Raw genomic sequence first — 17500 nt, forward strand, 5'->3', positions numbered from 1 at the left:
ATACTGGTGTGCATATGCATTTACATGCACACACAGGTGCACATTCATACAAAACACACACACCAACAGGTGTGCAAATACACACACACGCAGTGTTGTTGTGCAATGGTCTCTGCAGCCACACACTGACACACATCTCTCCACCTGCATGCAAAACAGAGGCAAAGTACAGCTCTGATAAGCACAGTTGCCCTCGGCAACCTCACACCATCGGGCTTCACGTGTGAACCAAACACCACACAGCCAGCAGTGATGCACGCATGTGAGCATGTGTGTCTGTGTGTGTTGAATGCTTGTGCTTTGATAATCCCCAAAATGGACCCTTAAAAGGCCAAGGCAGGTCCCTGATAGAGCAGGGCACCGGAGTGGGGGTGGAGGGTTGGGAAACGGGGACAGTGAGTGTTTATGGGGGGTTGGTGGGGGTCTAATTTTAAACCCTCCATCTGTGGCAGGGGTCTGAGCCGGATGGGAGTGGGCCGTCGCTGGCAGGTCGGCTTGCCAGACGGATACCGATGAGGCCGCGCTCTCGGACAGAAAGACAGCAGCCAGAGTCTAGCCGGAGCGATCAGCCGGGACTCTCCACAGAGGCCTCCAGGTCCATTATCAGCTCAGCGGGGGAATGTTGAAGGTGACGAGACAAATGTGGAGAGAGAGGAGGGCAGAGAGTGTGTGTGTGTCAGAAAAGGGGGGGGGAGAGAGAGGGAGTCTAAAAGAGAGGGAGGGAGAGGGAGATAAAGGACAGGCGGAGGGAAAGTAAAGACTAAGTTTCTTTTTCTTTTCCATCACGGTGCAGGAAAGGTCAGGGAGACGTGACAATGATATGTGCATGAGTGTGAATGTGTATGTGTGTGTGTGTGTGTGTGTGTGTGTGTGTGTGTGTGTGTGTGTGTGTGTGTGTGTGTGTGTGTGCATTCTGAAAGGGCTGCAATGTGCATATACAAGGCCAGCTATTAAGTGGGGAGTGATAGTTGTGCGAGATTCTGCAAGGTCCTTTTTGTCTTCTCTCCCTGCCCCCATACACACACGCACACGCACACACACACACACACACACACACACACACACACACACACACACACACACACACACTAATCAGGGCCAACACAGCCCCCACCAGCTTTGTTTATCACACCAGCAGAGTTACTGGGGGAGCTATCATGTCTCAGCACAGCAGCTAAACCCAGGTCAGAGAGAGAGAGAAAGAGAGAGGGGGGGGGGGAGAGGAAGAGGGAGAGGGAGAGAGAGAGAGAGAGAGAGGGGGAGAGAGAGAGAGAGAGAGAGAGAGAGGGAGTCATAAACTAGCTCTAACTCAAATAGATGACCAAATCCTCCAACTCCAAAACAACCCAGAGCAAACACTAGCTGATAAAACAGTCCTAGCCTCACAGCTCCAAACTCCAGACCATATGCATGCTGCACAGCCATGGGTCCCCTTAAAGGTGCAACATGTAGTTATCCTTGCATAAAAAAAAAACTACATATGAAATTTGAATGCATAAGTTCTGTTTTCAATTGTGACCACTCAAGTCACCGGATCACTAATTGTGCTAATTGGTTTGCTACACTGACGAGCACATCTCTTATGGATGACTACGGACACGAGACTGCGGAGAGAATGGTAAACATTTCTTTAGTGAATTATCCCTTTTAAACCCGTGGAACCATGACACAAGATGAACAGCTAGATAAACCAGAAAAAAGAGCAGAGCAGGAATAAACACAGAGACAGAGAGTGAGAGAGAGAAAGAGAAAGAGAGAAAGAGAGAGAGGTAGAGGTGGAAAAACAAAGGTGGAGAAGGACCAGAGATGGAAAGTCAAAAGATTCATCAAATAAAAGTTGTTTCCTGTCTCTCTGTTCTGACTCACATAAGGAAAACTGCATTTTGACACTTAACAGACTACCCTTTCTACCTGAATATCACATCTCCAAAGAGAATGCACAAGTATTTTAAGACATTCTACATGCCTATAGGCTTCAGTGGAATCAAGCAACCATAAAACACATACCCATACTTTCCACAGCCCGTTTAAAATGTAGGTTGTAGGTCAGAGAGAGACTTTACTTCATATGCAAAGTGCCTTTTACAAACCACCCCTGCTGTCTTTTCAGTGTTATTTTATAGTTCTGCGTATTGCACTTTGCATAGCTGTCCTATCACGCCATGATGTACCATTTTATTTACTTATTAAAAACTGTGCACTGTGTACTGTGTACTGTGTATATGCTTGGGGAAAAAACATTGACTTTTAACCTGACGAAACTTCCTCATTTCACACAAACGAGTCGATGGTCACCACAGCAGTGATAAGGAGAAAACCAATGCCAATCAGAAGCCTACCTCTGTGCATGGTGTTGTTTTGCTCTTTGTGGAAGGTGACGTTGCAGCTTCCTGTGCCGGGGTCACAGGGACACATGTCCGCACACTGGCACGGCAGCAGGCAGCTCAGACCATAGAAGCCCAGGGGGCACTCTGGATAAGGAAGCAGACAGATAGTCAGACACAGCCTGAGGGATACGTACTGCTGTCAACATGCCAAGATCTATCTTTAATTTGACTGTCTTTCGAAAACAGGCAATAGATGAGTGTTTATGCATGCACTGCATCTCTGAAGGGCCAAGAAAAACACTTTAAGACATTTGTTGGCTTGGTATTCATTTTCTTTTTTTTTCATTTTAACACGAACTGTCTGTAACTCTGCCTGTCGTCAGCTGTAATCTGCGAGGCTGTAAAGACTGTAAAAGTTTGCAGTAAACAGCTTGTGAACTGAGGCCCAATGCACCCTAAACAGAGTGAACCCTTCCTTGAAAACAACTGCACATGGGTATATGACTGAAAAGAATAATCTGTTCAAGATCAATATAGAACAAGGAAGTGATACAAAAGGCATCAACAATGAGAAGAATGAGTACTCGGAGTACAAAGAACACAGTGCTGTGGTTCACCACTGTGCACTCATACGGAAACACTGAAAAGTGTGTTTTTAAACATAATCATCATGTATGCCTGGAGACAGCTTCTGATGTCTGATACACACACACACACACACACACACACACACACACACACACACACACACACACACACACACACACACACACACACACACACACACACACACACACACACACAGAGACAAACACACACCTTGTTCACACAGATCCCCATGGAAACCTGCCGGACATGAGCAGCTGCCGTGGACGGGGTCACATGTGCCTCCGTTTGCACATCTGCATGTTTGATTGCAGCCGTCGCCATAGAAACCCCTGGGGCACACTGCACAGAGAGGGGGAGAAGAAGAGGAGGAGGACAAACAGCCTCTGGTCAGGGGGGGAGACAGCTATAGAGAGAGAGTGAGGGAAGAGTGTGGGAACGAAGGGACAAAGCATTGGAGAGATAGATAAATAGATGGATGGATGGATGGATGAATAGATGGTATTGGTGTTCAGGAGAAGAGAGGTGTCATCGGGGTGATGCCTCTCTATTTCTCACCTATTTCTGGCTAACCTTGTCTTCCTACAGGGCAGCCTTTCAAAGGCATGCGTTAAAAAAACCGCTGCAACCTCTGTAGTCAGCATTCAGCACTCAACATATCTGTGACACCAGTCAACCAGAAACCGTGTTTTTCTTTCTCACATTCTAGGGGACGGGTAGGATTAGAAGCCGCGACTGACATGGCGGGCGCTCCTGCACATTTACCTTGGCTGCAGTCTGAGCCTGTCCAGCCGGCGTCGCAGGCGCAGCCATCTGCGGAGGACAGACAAAATAAAAGTGATAAAGTGAGAGGAAGGAGAGATGAGATATGAGATACACAAACCATACGCCGGAGTGAAATAAAGCCGAGTCTGAATAGAAGCATTCATGGGATATGATGATGAGCCTTTCGTCAGAGAAGGAGAAAAAGGAGAAGGAAGTTCAGAGAAATATTTACATAGACACTGCAATCACAAGCACACAGAGACAAACAAGCACACTCTAAGTTTACCAAACAGTTCCGTCATTAGCAAAGCACTCCATATTTAGTTGTTCTAGTAAAATGTTGACTAGTAAAATGTAAAATGTTGACTAGTAAAGGTTTCTCAGGGCCTCCATATTAGCACCAAAGGCAGATGGGATAGACCAACATGGTTGGCGCCGAGCACGAGCAGGAGCATGAACACGACCTGACGCTGGGCAGACTCACTCTCTGTGCAGACCCCATGGCCGCCACACGTTGGGGGCTGGCACACTAGACTGGCACAGTCTGGGTCCTGCCAACCCGGGTGGCACTGGCAGCGGCCCTCGACACAGATCCCGTGCCCGCTGCAGTTCTCAGGCTGGCACAGGGGCTCGTGGACGCACAGCACAGTTGAAACATTGCGCGGGCAGCGCCACCTGGGATCTGGCTTGCTGCAGTGGGAAGCACAGGTCGACACAGCATCAGTCCGACATTCCAAAGATAACTAAATGAATTGTGGATTATTTAATAAGCTATGAAGGCTCATACAACTCAGTTCATATTACATTAAAAAAACACATTCTTAAATAAAGAATAAACCGTCTAACCATCACGTTAGAGTGACATTATTCCTTGTTGACAGCTTTGGTCACAGAGGCATTTACAGTACATATGAAGTAAATTGTGTGTGTGTGAGGCTGTATTTAATGGCACACCAGTGGTCAGAAGGATAGCTGGCCAGGGAACCATTGACCACGTAGGTTGCGGATCCCCCTCCGTCCAGGTTGATGGCGTTGATAACCCCTTGACTCTTCAGGAAATTGGCCACTTCCCAAAGGTTCATGCTGCACACAAACGCACATCGGTGACGCAAGGAGTCTACACACAATTGCAGAGTTGCAGCAGCAATTCACATAATCACAAAACGCACTTAACTTACACAAAATGAGACACTGGGGTAGGTAAAAAAACTGAATTTGAGATATAGCTCTAACTGTGGAAATTAAACGTAGAACTTGCATTGTGCATTTCCACTCAGTAGATAAGCCTCCTCCATTGGCACAGAAAGGAGTCATTATATAATAATGTATGTAATAATAATAATAATAATAATAAATAAATATAATAATAATGTAATTACATATTGCTATTGCGGTGTGCAGGAATGACTACCAATAGTTAAAAGAGCCTCCAACTAAAAACACTCTGCTGTCTGACCAGTAGGTTGTGCAGGAGATGTGAAGTGTTCAGTATGTTGAGCAGTGCAACAGCCTTCTGTCAGCAACTCTCCAGAGCCCCCCCCAGCACAGAGCCCCCCCCAGCACAGAGCCCCCCCCCCCCCAGCACAGAGCCCCCCCCAGCACAGAGCCCCTCCCCAGCACAGAGCCCCCCCCCAGCACAGAGCCCCACCCCAGCACAGAGCCCCTCCCCAGCACAGAGCCCCCCCCAGCACAGAGCCCCCCCCAGCACAGAGCCAACCTTCTTAATGGGCTTGTTCAGTAGATAAGTTAAAGCTCTTCAGTAAGCTTTAGCAGATTCTACACAAAAACCTCCTGTACAGTAACAGCCCACACAGCTGATTAACAGCACTAACACAAACATACAGCCCACACTTTACACTGAGGCCATTAATTAAACACACTTGAACGTGAGTTAAGCCTTACTTAATGTCATTGCCAAAGGTGACAATCTTTCAAATGCAAATGTCAAAAAGACAGTATTAACATGCCTCTAGCGTCTAGCTAGTGTTACATATCGTTTCCTAAGTACCCAACTCTGGCTGGTTAATGTTAACTAATGCATTAGCAGACATCAGAACAGGGAAATCATAGAACAATCCGTTTTCAAGCAATCTATCTTAAAGCAATCCGTTTACAGTAGCACACGCTAGTCCAACACACAGGCATCCTGCCCACACAGCATCCCTCCGACTAGTCACTCACTCGTTCCCGCAGCACCGCAGGGCCAGGGGTCAGCAGTGAGCACTTCCCTTCCTCTGCTCTCTCATTCTTTTGTCTCTCCCTCCCCCTCATCCCTTCTTCTTTCTGTCTGTTTCTCACCCTCTGACGCTGGTCTGGCCATCGATGTGGAAGAGGACGAGCCTACCCTCAGCGTCGTGACCCACGGCGGTCCTGGCGGACCGCACATTCACAAATGTATCAAATGTTCCTGTTGAAGAAGAAGAAGAAGAAGAAGAAGAAGAAAAACCAGAGGCACATACATGCGCATGTGAAAAAGATATACAGGACCGCAAAGTGCACTTGCATATGAAACAGACAAATATCAGTGTTACAAATGTTTATAATTAATAATTATAACCATAATTACCATAATAATAATAATAATAATAATAGTAATAATAATAATTAATTGTATTTTAAGGTGCCTCAGACACTCAAAGAATAGGCGAGTTAGAAGAGGTGTCTCTTAAAACGTGATTTAAAGGTAGGGAGATATGGAGGTGCTAGGTTATAAGGAGTCTTAAAGTAAGAAGCAGAGTAAGTTTGCTGCTTTTATGCTAAAAATAACCCTGTAATTTGCATATTTGTGTCACCATTGCAATGTTATGAAAACAGTTCAAAACCTACTGGCTATGGCAGTTAAAAAGACTGTTTGGCTGAAAATGAGTCTGTAATTGCTTCATGATGTGAATGGATTTGCTTTAAAAACAAATAAAGAGACAGCCAGCTGGGTTGAGGCCCTGAGTTTGGTCTGCAAAATCTAAGGATCAAAAAACAGAGCATGATGGCTCAATTCTCAGATTTATATGGTGTGTCTCTCACGTGATGGTGGCAAAACAATCTTTCATAAACAAAGTTCCAGACTGAACGTTGTCTCGAGGGGCACGAAACAGCTTTGTGTTCCCCTCGGAGCCACTTCACTGCTGAAGAAGCAGGGCATGGCACCAACTTCCCTCAGGAGAAACAGCAATCCATCCAATGTTGTACATTGTGCGTTAGATCTAAAAAATATGTCACCTAAACAACTGTGATAGCATTACAGTTTTCCTACAAGCTAGCTCTTGCTTTCCTGCCTGTCCAGAAAAGAATAGCTTCATCATAGCATCAAGAGTTCTTTTTTTCCACAAAGTGACACATTGAAAACTCTAGCGATTTGAATGTTTCAGACACACCCTGACATTTGAACACTTCCCAAAAGGGTAAAACTCAATCAAATTCTGCTGATGGTCATCGTTCAGGTCATCACCCTAGCCACTGTCACTACCATGGTAACTAGACTAAGCCTCTATTTGTTTCCCCTGTCCCAGCCGTACCCGTATTCTGGGTCTTGTTGCACTCTGCCTTGATGCTTTCGCTGATGTACACCTGTCCGTTCCTCAGCAGCCACATCACCCCGGTGACCAGCTGCACAAACGGGTTCTCCCGGTCCCGCACGTCGTCCTCAGACAGAAACCTACGGCCAGGGAACACAGAGAACAAACATGAGATTACAGACATGCTGAGGGATCACGAGAGATGAACAAAACACTGATGTGCATGAATTACCTCAATTGCCGAGTTAAGAATTTAAACTGCTAAGAATTTTGGTCATGTGATTAAACTTGGGTTTGACATGTACATGTACGTTCATACAAATGGAAAAACATTAACTAAAATAATGGCACATTTTCCCTGTAAATGGAATAGTTTGTCTCTGACACATTTAGTTAGAAATGGCAAGTCAGATTAAAAAGCATTAGTGCAAAATATTCGTTGAAATGTTAAGGAGCCGTTCAGTCTCTAAAAACACAACAGTGCTGCCCCAAAACATTGTAAACACACTCCTGACCAGAGATCATTTGGCAACAACAAAAAGACAAAATTGTATGCACTTCAAAAATGAGTGTCCATAGCTGAACTTTCAAATCATCCCTTCTCATCGTCCCGTTTTTTTTATGTAATCCCACTCACAGTAAGATGGGCAAAACATCTTGCATAACATCAGAGATGACTGTAAAACGAGTAGATAACAATGGTCTGGAGGGCCCTCAATGGACCTAACCTACTGCAACATTAAACCACTGACAAAAGGTCAGCTCATGTGTCAGTCCGCACCTCTGCCCCACTCACTGCTCCAGGTAGCTGGCTTTCTTATGTTATTAAGTTTGTTATTGATTCTAGCACCTTTTTGTATGTTTTTTTCCCCTCTCGTGAAGTGAACATTCCAAGCTGGGTCATAACTTGTACTGGTTGACAGATTGTGTAACTGAAGCGGACGCAAGAGGCTGCTGTGTTGCCTGTTTTTGCAAGCTACCAATTACCTCACACTGGAAGAAGTTGAACTGTGGCAAAGCTACCCAAAGAAGAAATCTAATAGCTAGTTAGATAAAGTTGTTCAAAGTGCTTTGTAAAACATCATCAAATTGACAATGAACATGCGATACAACATTATCACAAAATATAATACAAAAAAATCACATGCCAACATAAAATGCCACACAGTTGATTGCAGAAAGTGCCTACTTGTTCACAAGTCATCCATAAACCAAAACGATAAAGTACCCCACTATTCAGAGGAAAGTGCAAGGACTCGCCCAGGTGGGGGCATTGCAGCAAGCAGGATTACTTAGTTAGCCAGGTAACTAATATATAAGTTTACTTTTACAAATTCAGATTCAAAACATTGAAAACTATAGACAAATATTTTTTACAGACGATCCAGCTTCCTGGAATACCCCTGAGATCCTAAACCTAATCCTCTTATTCATCAGTTTTGTAATATCTTACCCATACAATCTAAAACAGTCTTGTTCTACTTGCACCTTTTTAGACTATATGAACAGCTTGGTTTACTGGTAGAGACAATGGGCCTGTCTTTTGACTGGTCAGAGCAGAATCTCTTGTTTATACGACACATGAGCAGTCCCTCAAAGCAGTCCAGATGAAAGAAAAGGGGGCAGGGCTTATGAAAGGGGGTTTAATTACAGTAGAGAAGCAACATGTTAAAAATCATTCATTTCCTTTTAAAGCCCATAATTGTTTGTAGTTTCAGTAGTTAACAATGCAAAAAAATTGCAATATTAACTTCTTGAATTACTAAGCAAATATGAATACAGTTGAACTACCAAGCTACTGCAAAATGTAGTCAAACAACACGCAATACTGTTAAGGTGTTGCTGCTGTTGTGGGGCAGATCAGATAGTGTTTCACATCTGTTACACAACTCAGCTGATATAAATAAGACCATGTCTGGCTTAGGCTCCCCTCCTCACATCATATCCTTAGCCAAGGTTATACTATACAACTGTGACTGGGTTAGATGTAATTGTTTGACATGCGGTTTGGTGTGGCTTCTGAGCATCTATGCCTTTGGGTCACGCAGAAGAGTTGATGGGTGTCAGCAGAAAAGAGCAGACTTTGGCCCAGCCCCATGGAGACAAATGGTCTCAAAATACCCCTTTTCTCTCAGAAGGCTGCAGCTCTTTTGGCAGACCATGAAACTATCACAAGGGTCATTTTAGGTCATGGATCTCCAGAGGTTCTTAGTTCCCACAGTTTTTTAAACAACTCATGGAGACAAATTCTACTCAAACTCCCATCCAACTACGTAACTCCACTATACAGACTCGAAGTGGGGGCAGGGATAAGCTATGCCACACCCAAAGAAAGGTAGCCTAGATGGGCTTTGAGGATGAAAACAATATTATATAACGAGATCTCAGTCAGAGATTAATATATCCACATTGTATTCGGCTGTGCCGTGTAGAAGAGGTACAGAAAACATCAGGGCACCATGTGGCCAGGGAACCACAGTGCCTAGTTCAACTCTGGCTCCTTCTGGCTGCATGTTGAAGTGGCCTTGAGCAACACCAGGAATCCTTAACTAATCCCAACAGCAGTTTAAAAAAAAGGTCAAGGCTGTAGTCACCATTGCCAATGCTAAGCACAAGGCATGAAAGGGAAATGTAGTCAGTTTTCCATTTGTGATACTTATCCAGTCATCTACACTTCTTCCCACAGAATAAGGTCTTAGAATCGAATACATTCACTGAATGTGTGTCTCACCCAAACACCAGCGTCCCGTCCTTCCGGATTCCAAACTGGGCGTTCTGTACTCCTCCGCTGTCCTGCACCGTTTCTCCATCGCTCACCACGTTCCCCAGACAGTCGTGCTGGTCCATGTCAAAGAAGCCTCCGTTCTGCGCATACAGGCACTTCCTCAGATTGGCCGTCTCCGGCACGTTCACGACCCTGCGGCGTTGGCAGCCCCCGGGGCCTCCAGGCTCCAGCACCGACACGGTTCTCAGGGGGTCGGTGACAAGCGTCATGTGGCCGCTCACCCACCTGGTGGGCTCCCAAGTCTGAGCATACTGGGAGACGTCCGACACAAACACCCTGGACTGAGCAACGGGGGACGCGCTGTGGTTGTGGGCCGGCCAGGTCTCATGGGTGGCGTTGCCATGGACGACCGGCTGGCAGTCTCTCACATGCCGGTGGGAGTGGGGAGAGCCATGGCGGGACCAAGAAGGGTAGGGTAACAAGAGGTCATCACCCAGAGAATATCTAAAGAGGTTATGGGGAATTAAAACATTAGCATATCACATTAACACCTCATAGTAGGTAATAAGCACACAGAAATAACATCAAACTTCAAGACATAATGTAGAAGTAAATAGAGCGATGTCTGCAACAAGATATTTTAAGTTATGCCCAATAGTTTCTATGGAAATGAGCTGTAACACTGGGACTGCACTGAAAGCTGATAAAGTCATTTCAATGCTAAGAACAAAATCTAAAAACACGGACAACATAAAGATTAGATTAGATTCAACTGTATTTTCAGTGTGCAGAGTACAGGTCCAAAACCAAAAAGTAAACCTAACCAACCAACTGACCCAAAGTGAAACACAAACCACTGGGTGAGGTATCTCACATGAGGTCTACGATTCTGTAACCGTTACGCAAGGCCTGATGTGTTTAACTCTCGTGTCATATGACCATACTGTAAACATCCTTCAACGTCGGTACCTAGCCTCAGGGTGCCTCTATCTTGAGAAGTCTCATGATGCGAGTTGCTCTATAGTGTACTCTCCCAACCCCCTTTCTTTCTCTCGCTCTGTGTGTGTGTGTGTGTGTGTGTGTGTATGTATGTATATGTGTGTGCACTGGTCAACACTACCCTCTAGTGGCTACCAATTCAAACTGCTGTAGTTGGTTCAGTTCTATAAAACTCTCATTCCTAGTCATTACACAATATCATGTTCAATTTAAACAACCAGCCCCCTACACTTTTCACTTCCTGCTGTCATCCATGCACTGCCCCTGTATGACCTTTTCTTTTTCTAGTATTTTATTTTCATCGTCATCGTCATGTTTAGTTAACGAAGTTAGTGAAACCGGCACATACTGACATTGAACTGGAGTGGTTAGTTTTAAGATAAGACAACTTTATTGGAGCCAGCCGAGTCAACTGGCAACAACTTAACAGCAAGTCACCTTGAAGCTAGAACAAAACAAAATGCATTCCTTCAAGACCCAGACGCTGTAGAAAATGCACTGAGCTACTACAGAGGACTACCATTTTGGTATCAAAGATCGATGCCATTTCATCGAAGGAGGATGAGCTATGAGATGCATCCCACAAAGTGAGTACAGCAACAGTTCTCTAAGAAAATGCAGAGAATGTACCCCGACTAACCGATATCACTGCCGATGGAGTGGCTGAATGCTTCAATGTGAGTACTGACCGTGGTAAGGTGCCAGACCCAAAAAAACTAAACACTGAAAGGTTAGTAATTACCTCGACAGTGTTCTGACCCAACTGAAGCCAGACCTGTGAACCCCAGGTATCATAACATCAGTATAGCCAGATCTGCATACTACAACAGTGCCTGAGTCCCAGGGGAAACACTCAGCCCCTAAAGCTCCAGAACAGATGTGAATGCCTCAGGGACTTGGGAGAGGAATATGCCAGGGAAGGGACTAGAAGCAGAAAGCGATCAAACCTCAACACCAGAAAGGTGGGCACTTACAGGAAGCGGCTCTTAACGCCTGTTCAACCGACCACCCTCATTCTTGGTGACTCTGTTGTGCATGCCAATGGAGAAGGGGTGACAAAAAAATGTACTTTCAGAAATAGTGTCAAACTATCAAACGCATTATTGTGTGTTTACAAGGAACAGTATTACCTCCAAGAAGATTAAGGAACTTTTTTGTGCACTAAATGAGCTAGGAATACAAACTTTTATCAGTGGTCCACTCCCAGCACTATGAAGTTTTGTGTTTCCCCGATTGCTCAGTTTAAACACCTGGCTCGCAAAAACATGTTTTTCAATTAAGATTAATTTTATAGACAAATTCAAACTATTCTGGAATCACACCGAATATTTCAGACCAAAATAGCACAGAACTCAGCTGGATTGGGACCAAAGTTTTAAGCAACAACTATCTTCTCTTCCTCCATCACCCTTTGATAAGCACTCTGCAGCCGTACACAACAAAAGGAAAACAACAAAAACTCAGTGGAACCAAAACAAATGCCCCACCAGGCCCAGCCACCTCCACTAGAATGACAAGAGGGTGACAATAAGAACACTGCATGACGCACAACCAATCATTTCCACCAAACTCCTGGGGATCTCAGCTGTCAAATACAGATTGTGAGCAGGTGGAAACAGATAACATTGGAGTGCAGCATTTATCTTTATCAGGCTACAACTACAACCAAGGCTGAGGACAGGCTATCTGACGTTAAAGGCCATGCAGAGGTAAGAGTGTCTGACCCACTCACAGAGAGCCATGCAGAGGCAGCCACAGCAACATCCCCACCCCCATTCCCTTGACTCCTTGTCACCATCCCATCCCATCATCTGAAGTTCTCTGAAAGTATGGAGAGGCCACTGTCGATTGGCAGTCTGTCTTTTTCTAACCCAAGACCCAATTCCAAGGGCCCAGCACCCAAACCACCTCCTCCACCCCCACCTTCACCTCCTACTTTCTCTCCACCCAATGTCAAACCCACCTCTCTACCTCACAGAGACTAAGAAACTCCCAGAGAAGACTCACAGACAACTCAGAGAGTTGGCATCTAGAAGTGCAAAGTCTCACAGAGGCGTCTAAATATAAAAACGTGGTTCAAGTCAGGGCACTGTGTGCTCATTAACTCAGCTATACCTAGTCAGAAAGAGAACGAATAAGCATTTTTCAGAGAAAGTTGATAACTTTTCCAGATTAAACCATGTTACATATCAACATGAATCTATCCTCTACTCTTACTGTAAAGCAAGCTCTTCTTAATATTAGATATCTTCTAAACAAACCATTTTTAATTAATTAATCTTATTTGCACACATAAGGTTTTTGTTTTGTTTTAACTGAAACATGGCTAGAACAAGCAAGCAGTGTTACTACCCTCATTTAATCAGCTCCAAACGTCACTTTTATGAGGGCTGCCAGAACAGACAAAAGAGGTGGGGGGATAGCCACACTATTCAAATAATATTTTCAGTGCGAACAAGCATTTGACTTTATACCCCATGTGCTCTCATTAAGTGTTCTCCTATATGTTCTCATATTTTGTAAGTAACTATTTACAGGCCTCCAAAGCAATGGGCTAAAGTTTTTCTTGATGAGCTAGGCAAACTATTGTCTGTTATTTGGTTATCTTATTATTGTGGGAGATAGTGGTTCAGGAGGTTGCTAGTTCGATCCCAACTCCTCACCAAGTTTCGAAGTGTTCTTGCGCAAGACACTGAACCCCCAACCACTCCTGATGTGTATTTGCTTTTTTTTCTATGTTATTTTAGCTTTTCTATCTTTTATTTTTCTATCTACTTCTATAATGCACTTTACCCTTTTTAATCTGTTATTTTTGTATGTTCTTTTATCTGCACTTTGCACTTTGAATTACCAATGTGTATAAATTATGCTGTATAAATAAGATTGCCTTGTCTTGCCAGGACAACTCACAAAATGTAACTTTTGCCAATCTGCCCTTAAATGCATTTAATGACTAATGTAGGCAAGTAAGGAAACAATGTTTCATCATTTGCGCCTGACATGTTGGATTATGAAACAGGGTACAAGCTGGTCTACCCCAAACGTTTTCATTCGAAAAAAACGAAATTAGACATGTGCCATGACGTGCATTTCGTTCCCAAACCCTCCAAGATCATAAGTAAGCGTGTCTAAATGAGGCTTTTGATATTACTGCACTGGTTATATAGCAAGAATACATTTCCCTTAACAGTTGGGTGGTTAATCGGTTACAAAGTTTTATAAATTATTCACTGATCTTACCGTGTATTTACACCTTCCGATAACCCTAAAGCGATGCATGACAGGAAGGAAACCCATACATAAATACAGTTTAATAATATTGCCATAAGATAGAGACCACGGATTATACTTCGTCTTTAGCGAGTTATCACACATACAACCTAATGTTTCTCATGTTAGCAGTGATCGTGTTTGCTTATCCGGGTCTATCACATGATGGACAGACCAAAAAAACATGTTACGAGGGGAAGTAGGGGGAAGCAACGTGTCACTACATGCAAAAAAACACTAAATCATTTCGCGCGAAAATATAAAATGTAACATGAAACATGCCTTTTAACATGCCACTTTTGCCATTATCCTAAACTGAAACAATGTTGCCATACCAGAAATATTCCAAGCGGAACACTTCTCTGGTGCCGGAGTGAGAAGTGTGTAACACAAGGGAAAAGGTGAAAGTTGAAGGGTGTATGGTTTGTCAACATGGCATCCATCAGCGTAAAACATGGACTGTTCTCTACCAAAGCTTCCTTTAAAAAAACGATATTGCCATATTCTGTTTACATACAAAGACCGACAGAAGTGAAGTGTTTAAGAGCATCAACAAACTCAACTAATCAACACAACGAAAAATACTGTATTGACCTTGTAAGGTAATAAGCTATGATTCTCCACAACATCTTGCTTTGGATTAAATTATCCTGACGCACTAATGATGGTTTACGAAATGAATGAATAAAGTAAGCCTAACCGCTAAAGCGACAGTTCACGGATAGCTTTTCTCCCACTTGCCAGTGTTGGAACTCCACAAAAATCACTGTGTTAACGTTCAATGCAAACTAGCATGTTACTTCTACTCAAGTTATCTAAAAGTTTTTTTATGCTATCCAGTATTGTGTAATGAGCTAGCATTAACGTTAGATTGGTAGCTGCCTATTCTACATACACACGAGGGAGACAACAATGTGTTTATCATGGTTCAATGGTTCATACAGCTGCTCTATTATTTTAGGTCGCGGGACTATGACGGATTTCTGTGTACCCTTCTTTTACCTGAGGCCGCCCGTCGATCCGCCTTGGCCCTAAGGGCTTTTAATGCGGAACTGGCACAGGCAGGTATTCCATCCTTAGCATATTACACAGCAAACCAGTCCAAAAAAGTACATCTCATTTCATTCACGAAATTTACACTGTTTTCAGTCGTGTATTGACGTTGTATTCATTCTTGTATGTCCATATAAACCTGTGCAATTAAATTATGTGCTGTGTTAACTCTGAGGTGAATTTGGGTTGTTTCCTGGTTTAGGTGAAGGACTCAGTTTCCCAGAAAACTATTGGTTTGATGCGTATGCAATTCTGGAAAACAGCAGTGGAAGAAATTTACAGGGACGATCCCCCAGTCCAACCAATTAGCGCTGAACTATGGAAGGTTGGTGAAACCTCTTTTGCCTAGCTTCACGTTTAATGATGAATGTGTAGCGAAGGGAGAGCGTGGTCACCCCACCCAGACTTGAACCCGGCTCTACGGGGTGCCAAACATGCACTCTGACCGCAACGGCATGGCAGTCAGAGCACATACTTATCTGTACTGACAGCACATCGTCACAATGCCCTCACCTTCGAGAAGCGCACCCTTGCGCTTATCTCACACAGGCATTCCTCACGCATCCACCAACCGTACTTCTCCTATCCAGCGCGCCCCACACACAAGTGCCTTACCCATCTATGGGGTCCCTCACACAGGGGTCAACCTACCGTGGGGTCCTTGATACAGTTTTACGTGCACGCCTCCGATGACCTCATGGCAAGCCATCCCACTTCTTACACCATTTGTAGCGAAAGTTAAGCGTAGTCATCCCACACGGACTTGAACCCGGGTCTACGGGGTGCCAAACATGCACTCTGACCGCAACGCCAAAAAGCCAGGCTCTATGGCATGGCAGTCAGAGCACCTACTCATCTGTAGTGAAGGCACATCGTCACAGTCTGTATTATTTTGTTTGACATAGAGCGAAGGCAGGATGCATTAATGCTGCTAATCTTTGCAGGCGGTCCGGAAGCATACACTGACCAAAAGGTGGTTGTTGAGAGTCATATCTGAAAGAGTAAGTAAAGCACATTTGTCCAGGACATATTTTATATGATCACTTACATCACTTTATTCTTTACTAAGCATGTTCTCAGCACTGGAAATGTGTGTCTGTCTGATGTCAACAGGAGAAAGACCTGGAAGACAAGGCCTACAGGAATCTTCAGGAGCTGGAGGCCTACTCTGAGAACACCCAGTCCTCACTGCTCTACCTTCTCCTGGAGTCACTAGGTGAGCTGGCAGTCCACAGACACATCAATTATTCATTGGTTTTTGTAGGAGGTCATGAGCCACTTCAGATAAATAATATCTTAGCGAGTTTTGTGTTATGGAACTAGGGTGTGTTCAGTTGTCAGTTCAGTTGTCTTCTGAACACTTCCAAGGGCAGAAATGTACATCAAATGTGTAGTTAAGTTAAGTTTCCCAATTGTTCTGAGCATTTATCCACGTTGGCGTGAAGGCTTTTTGTTGCAATTCCTCACACTTTTCCATCTCTTTAAAATGAAAACTAATAAAAGAACGTAAAGGTCAATGAGATGCACAACAATAATTAATATTGATAAGGAATACAACTTTTATGTTTTTTTTTTCTATTGGGTGATGATTTGGTGTTAATTTAATTCTGTTATCAGTGGTGATTATTTTGTGGATAACTGTTGAATTGAGCCAGTCCTGCTGAGATGAGGATGAAAGGCAGTGCCAATTCAGAGGCCTCATAGCAAACTAATGGAAGTGAAATATCTGATGGTTACTTCCTCATTTTTTTTTGGAAGAGTTAGCATTTCAGCATTGACTATCATAGTGTTCCTCCCTCAAGAATAAATAACTAAATAAATAAATAAATAGAGAACAAATGAATTTAGAGCAACACTGTTGCTTTCTGTTGCTTTCCCATAACGATCCCAGTACAGCTATCCTGTTTTAATGCTGGACGTTTTACAAATGTGGTGCACTCTATACAGGTGTAAAAAATGTACATGCAGACCATGCAGCCAGCCACATTGGCAAGGCACAAGGCATCGTCACGTGCCTGCGAGCGACACCATACAACAGCCGACGGAGAAGGGTCTACCTCCCCATGGACATCTGCATGCTGGTGGGTGCAGGACTCACATTCAATAACAAACAGCAACAAACACAGTGACTCTGCATATGTCAGGATTGTATTTAGGTCATATGAGCCACATATACTAATCAAAGGCTTTTAGAGCAGTTTGCGTGAAAGTGTGTGATTTATGCTATGGTAATAAACTGTAGA

At 43.9% G+C, this 17500-nt stretch overlaps 2 protein-coding genes across 3 annotated transcripts in view; one reads left to right on the forward strand and one right to left on the reverse strand.

Moving 5' to 3' along the window:
- Positions 1 to 1861: 1861 nt before the first annotated feature.
- nagpa (N-acetylglucosamine-1-phosphodiester alpha-N-acetylglucosaminidase) lies at positions 1862 to 14496 on the reverse strand. The gene is made up of 9 exons (XM_031576269.2): positions 14175 to 14496; positions 9942 to 10439; positions 7211 to 7350; positions 5997 to 6105; positions 4653 to 4781; positions 4183 to 4388; positions 3699 to 3746; positions 3147 to 3275; positions 1862 to 2471 (listed from the first exon to the last, which is right to left on the reverse strand). Exons 1-9 carry the CDS (start codon positions 14258 to 14260, stop codon positions 2272 to 2274), a joined length of 1545 nt encoding a protein of 514 aa, XP_031432129.1. The 5' UTR covers positions 14261 to 14496; the 3' UTR covers positions 1862 to 2271.
- A 79-nt stretch (positions 14497 to 14575) lies between these two features.
- ndufaf6 (NADH:ubiquinone oxidoreductase complex assembly factor 6) overlaps positions 14576 to 17500 on the forward strand; it is an 8067-nt gene continuing 5142 nt past the window's right edge. The window contains exons 1-6 of one of the 2 annotated variants that reach the window (XM_031576270.2): positions 14576 to 14806; positions 15166 to 15265; positions 15460 to 15582; positions 16202 to 16258; positions 16371 to 16473; positions 17205 to 17338. In XM_031576270.2, the coding sequence (XP_031432130.1) occupies positions 14637 to 14806; positions 15166 to 15265; positions 15460 to 15582; positions 16202 to 16258; positions 16371 to 16473; positions 17205 to 17338 (687 nt within the window). In that variant the 5' untranslated portion in view covers positions 14576 to 14636. Of the gene's footprint in view, positions 14807 to 15165; positions 15270 to 15459; positions 15583 to 16201; positions 16259 to 16370; positions 16474 to 17204; positions 17339 to 17500 lie in introns of both variants that reach the window. The other variant, XM_031576272.2, reaches the window with a different exon arrangement.

The sequence above is a fragment of the Clupea harengus genome, chromosome 11, assembly GCF_900700415.2.
Source record: "Clupea harengus chromosome 11, Ch_v2.0.2, whole genome shotgun sequence".
Classification (NCBI taxonomy): Eukaryota; Metazoa; Chordata; class Actinopteri; order Clupeiformes; family Clupeidae; genus Clupea; species Clupea harengus.

What these genes read in the sequence shown, in the direction of transcription:
- nagpa (XM_031576269.2), bottom strand. Translation starts at nt 14,260, where the DNA reads ATGGCAATATTATTAAACTGTATTTATGTATGGGTTTCCTTCCTGTCA. An exon ending in GACGGGACGCTGGTGTTTGG is followed by an intron (nt 7,351 to 9,941) that starts GTGAGACACACA and finishes CCCTGGCCGTAG; the next exon opens with GTTTCTGTCTGAGGACGACG. An exon ending in CAACAAGACCCAGAATACGG is followed by an intron (nt 6,106 to 7,210) that starts GTACGGCTGGGA and finishes CTTCTTCAACAG; the next exon opens with GAACATTTGATACATTTGTG.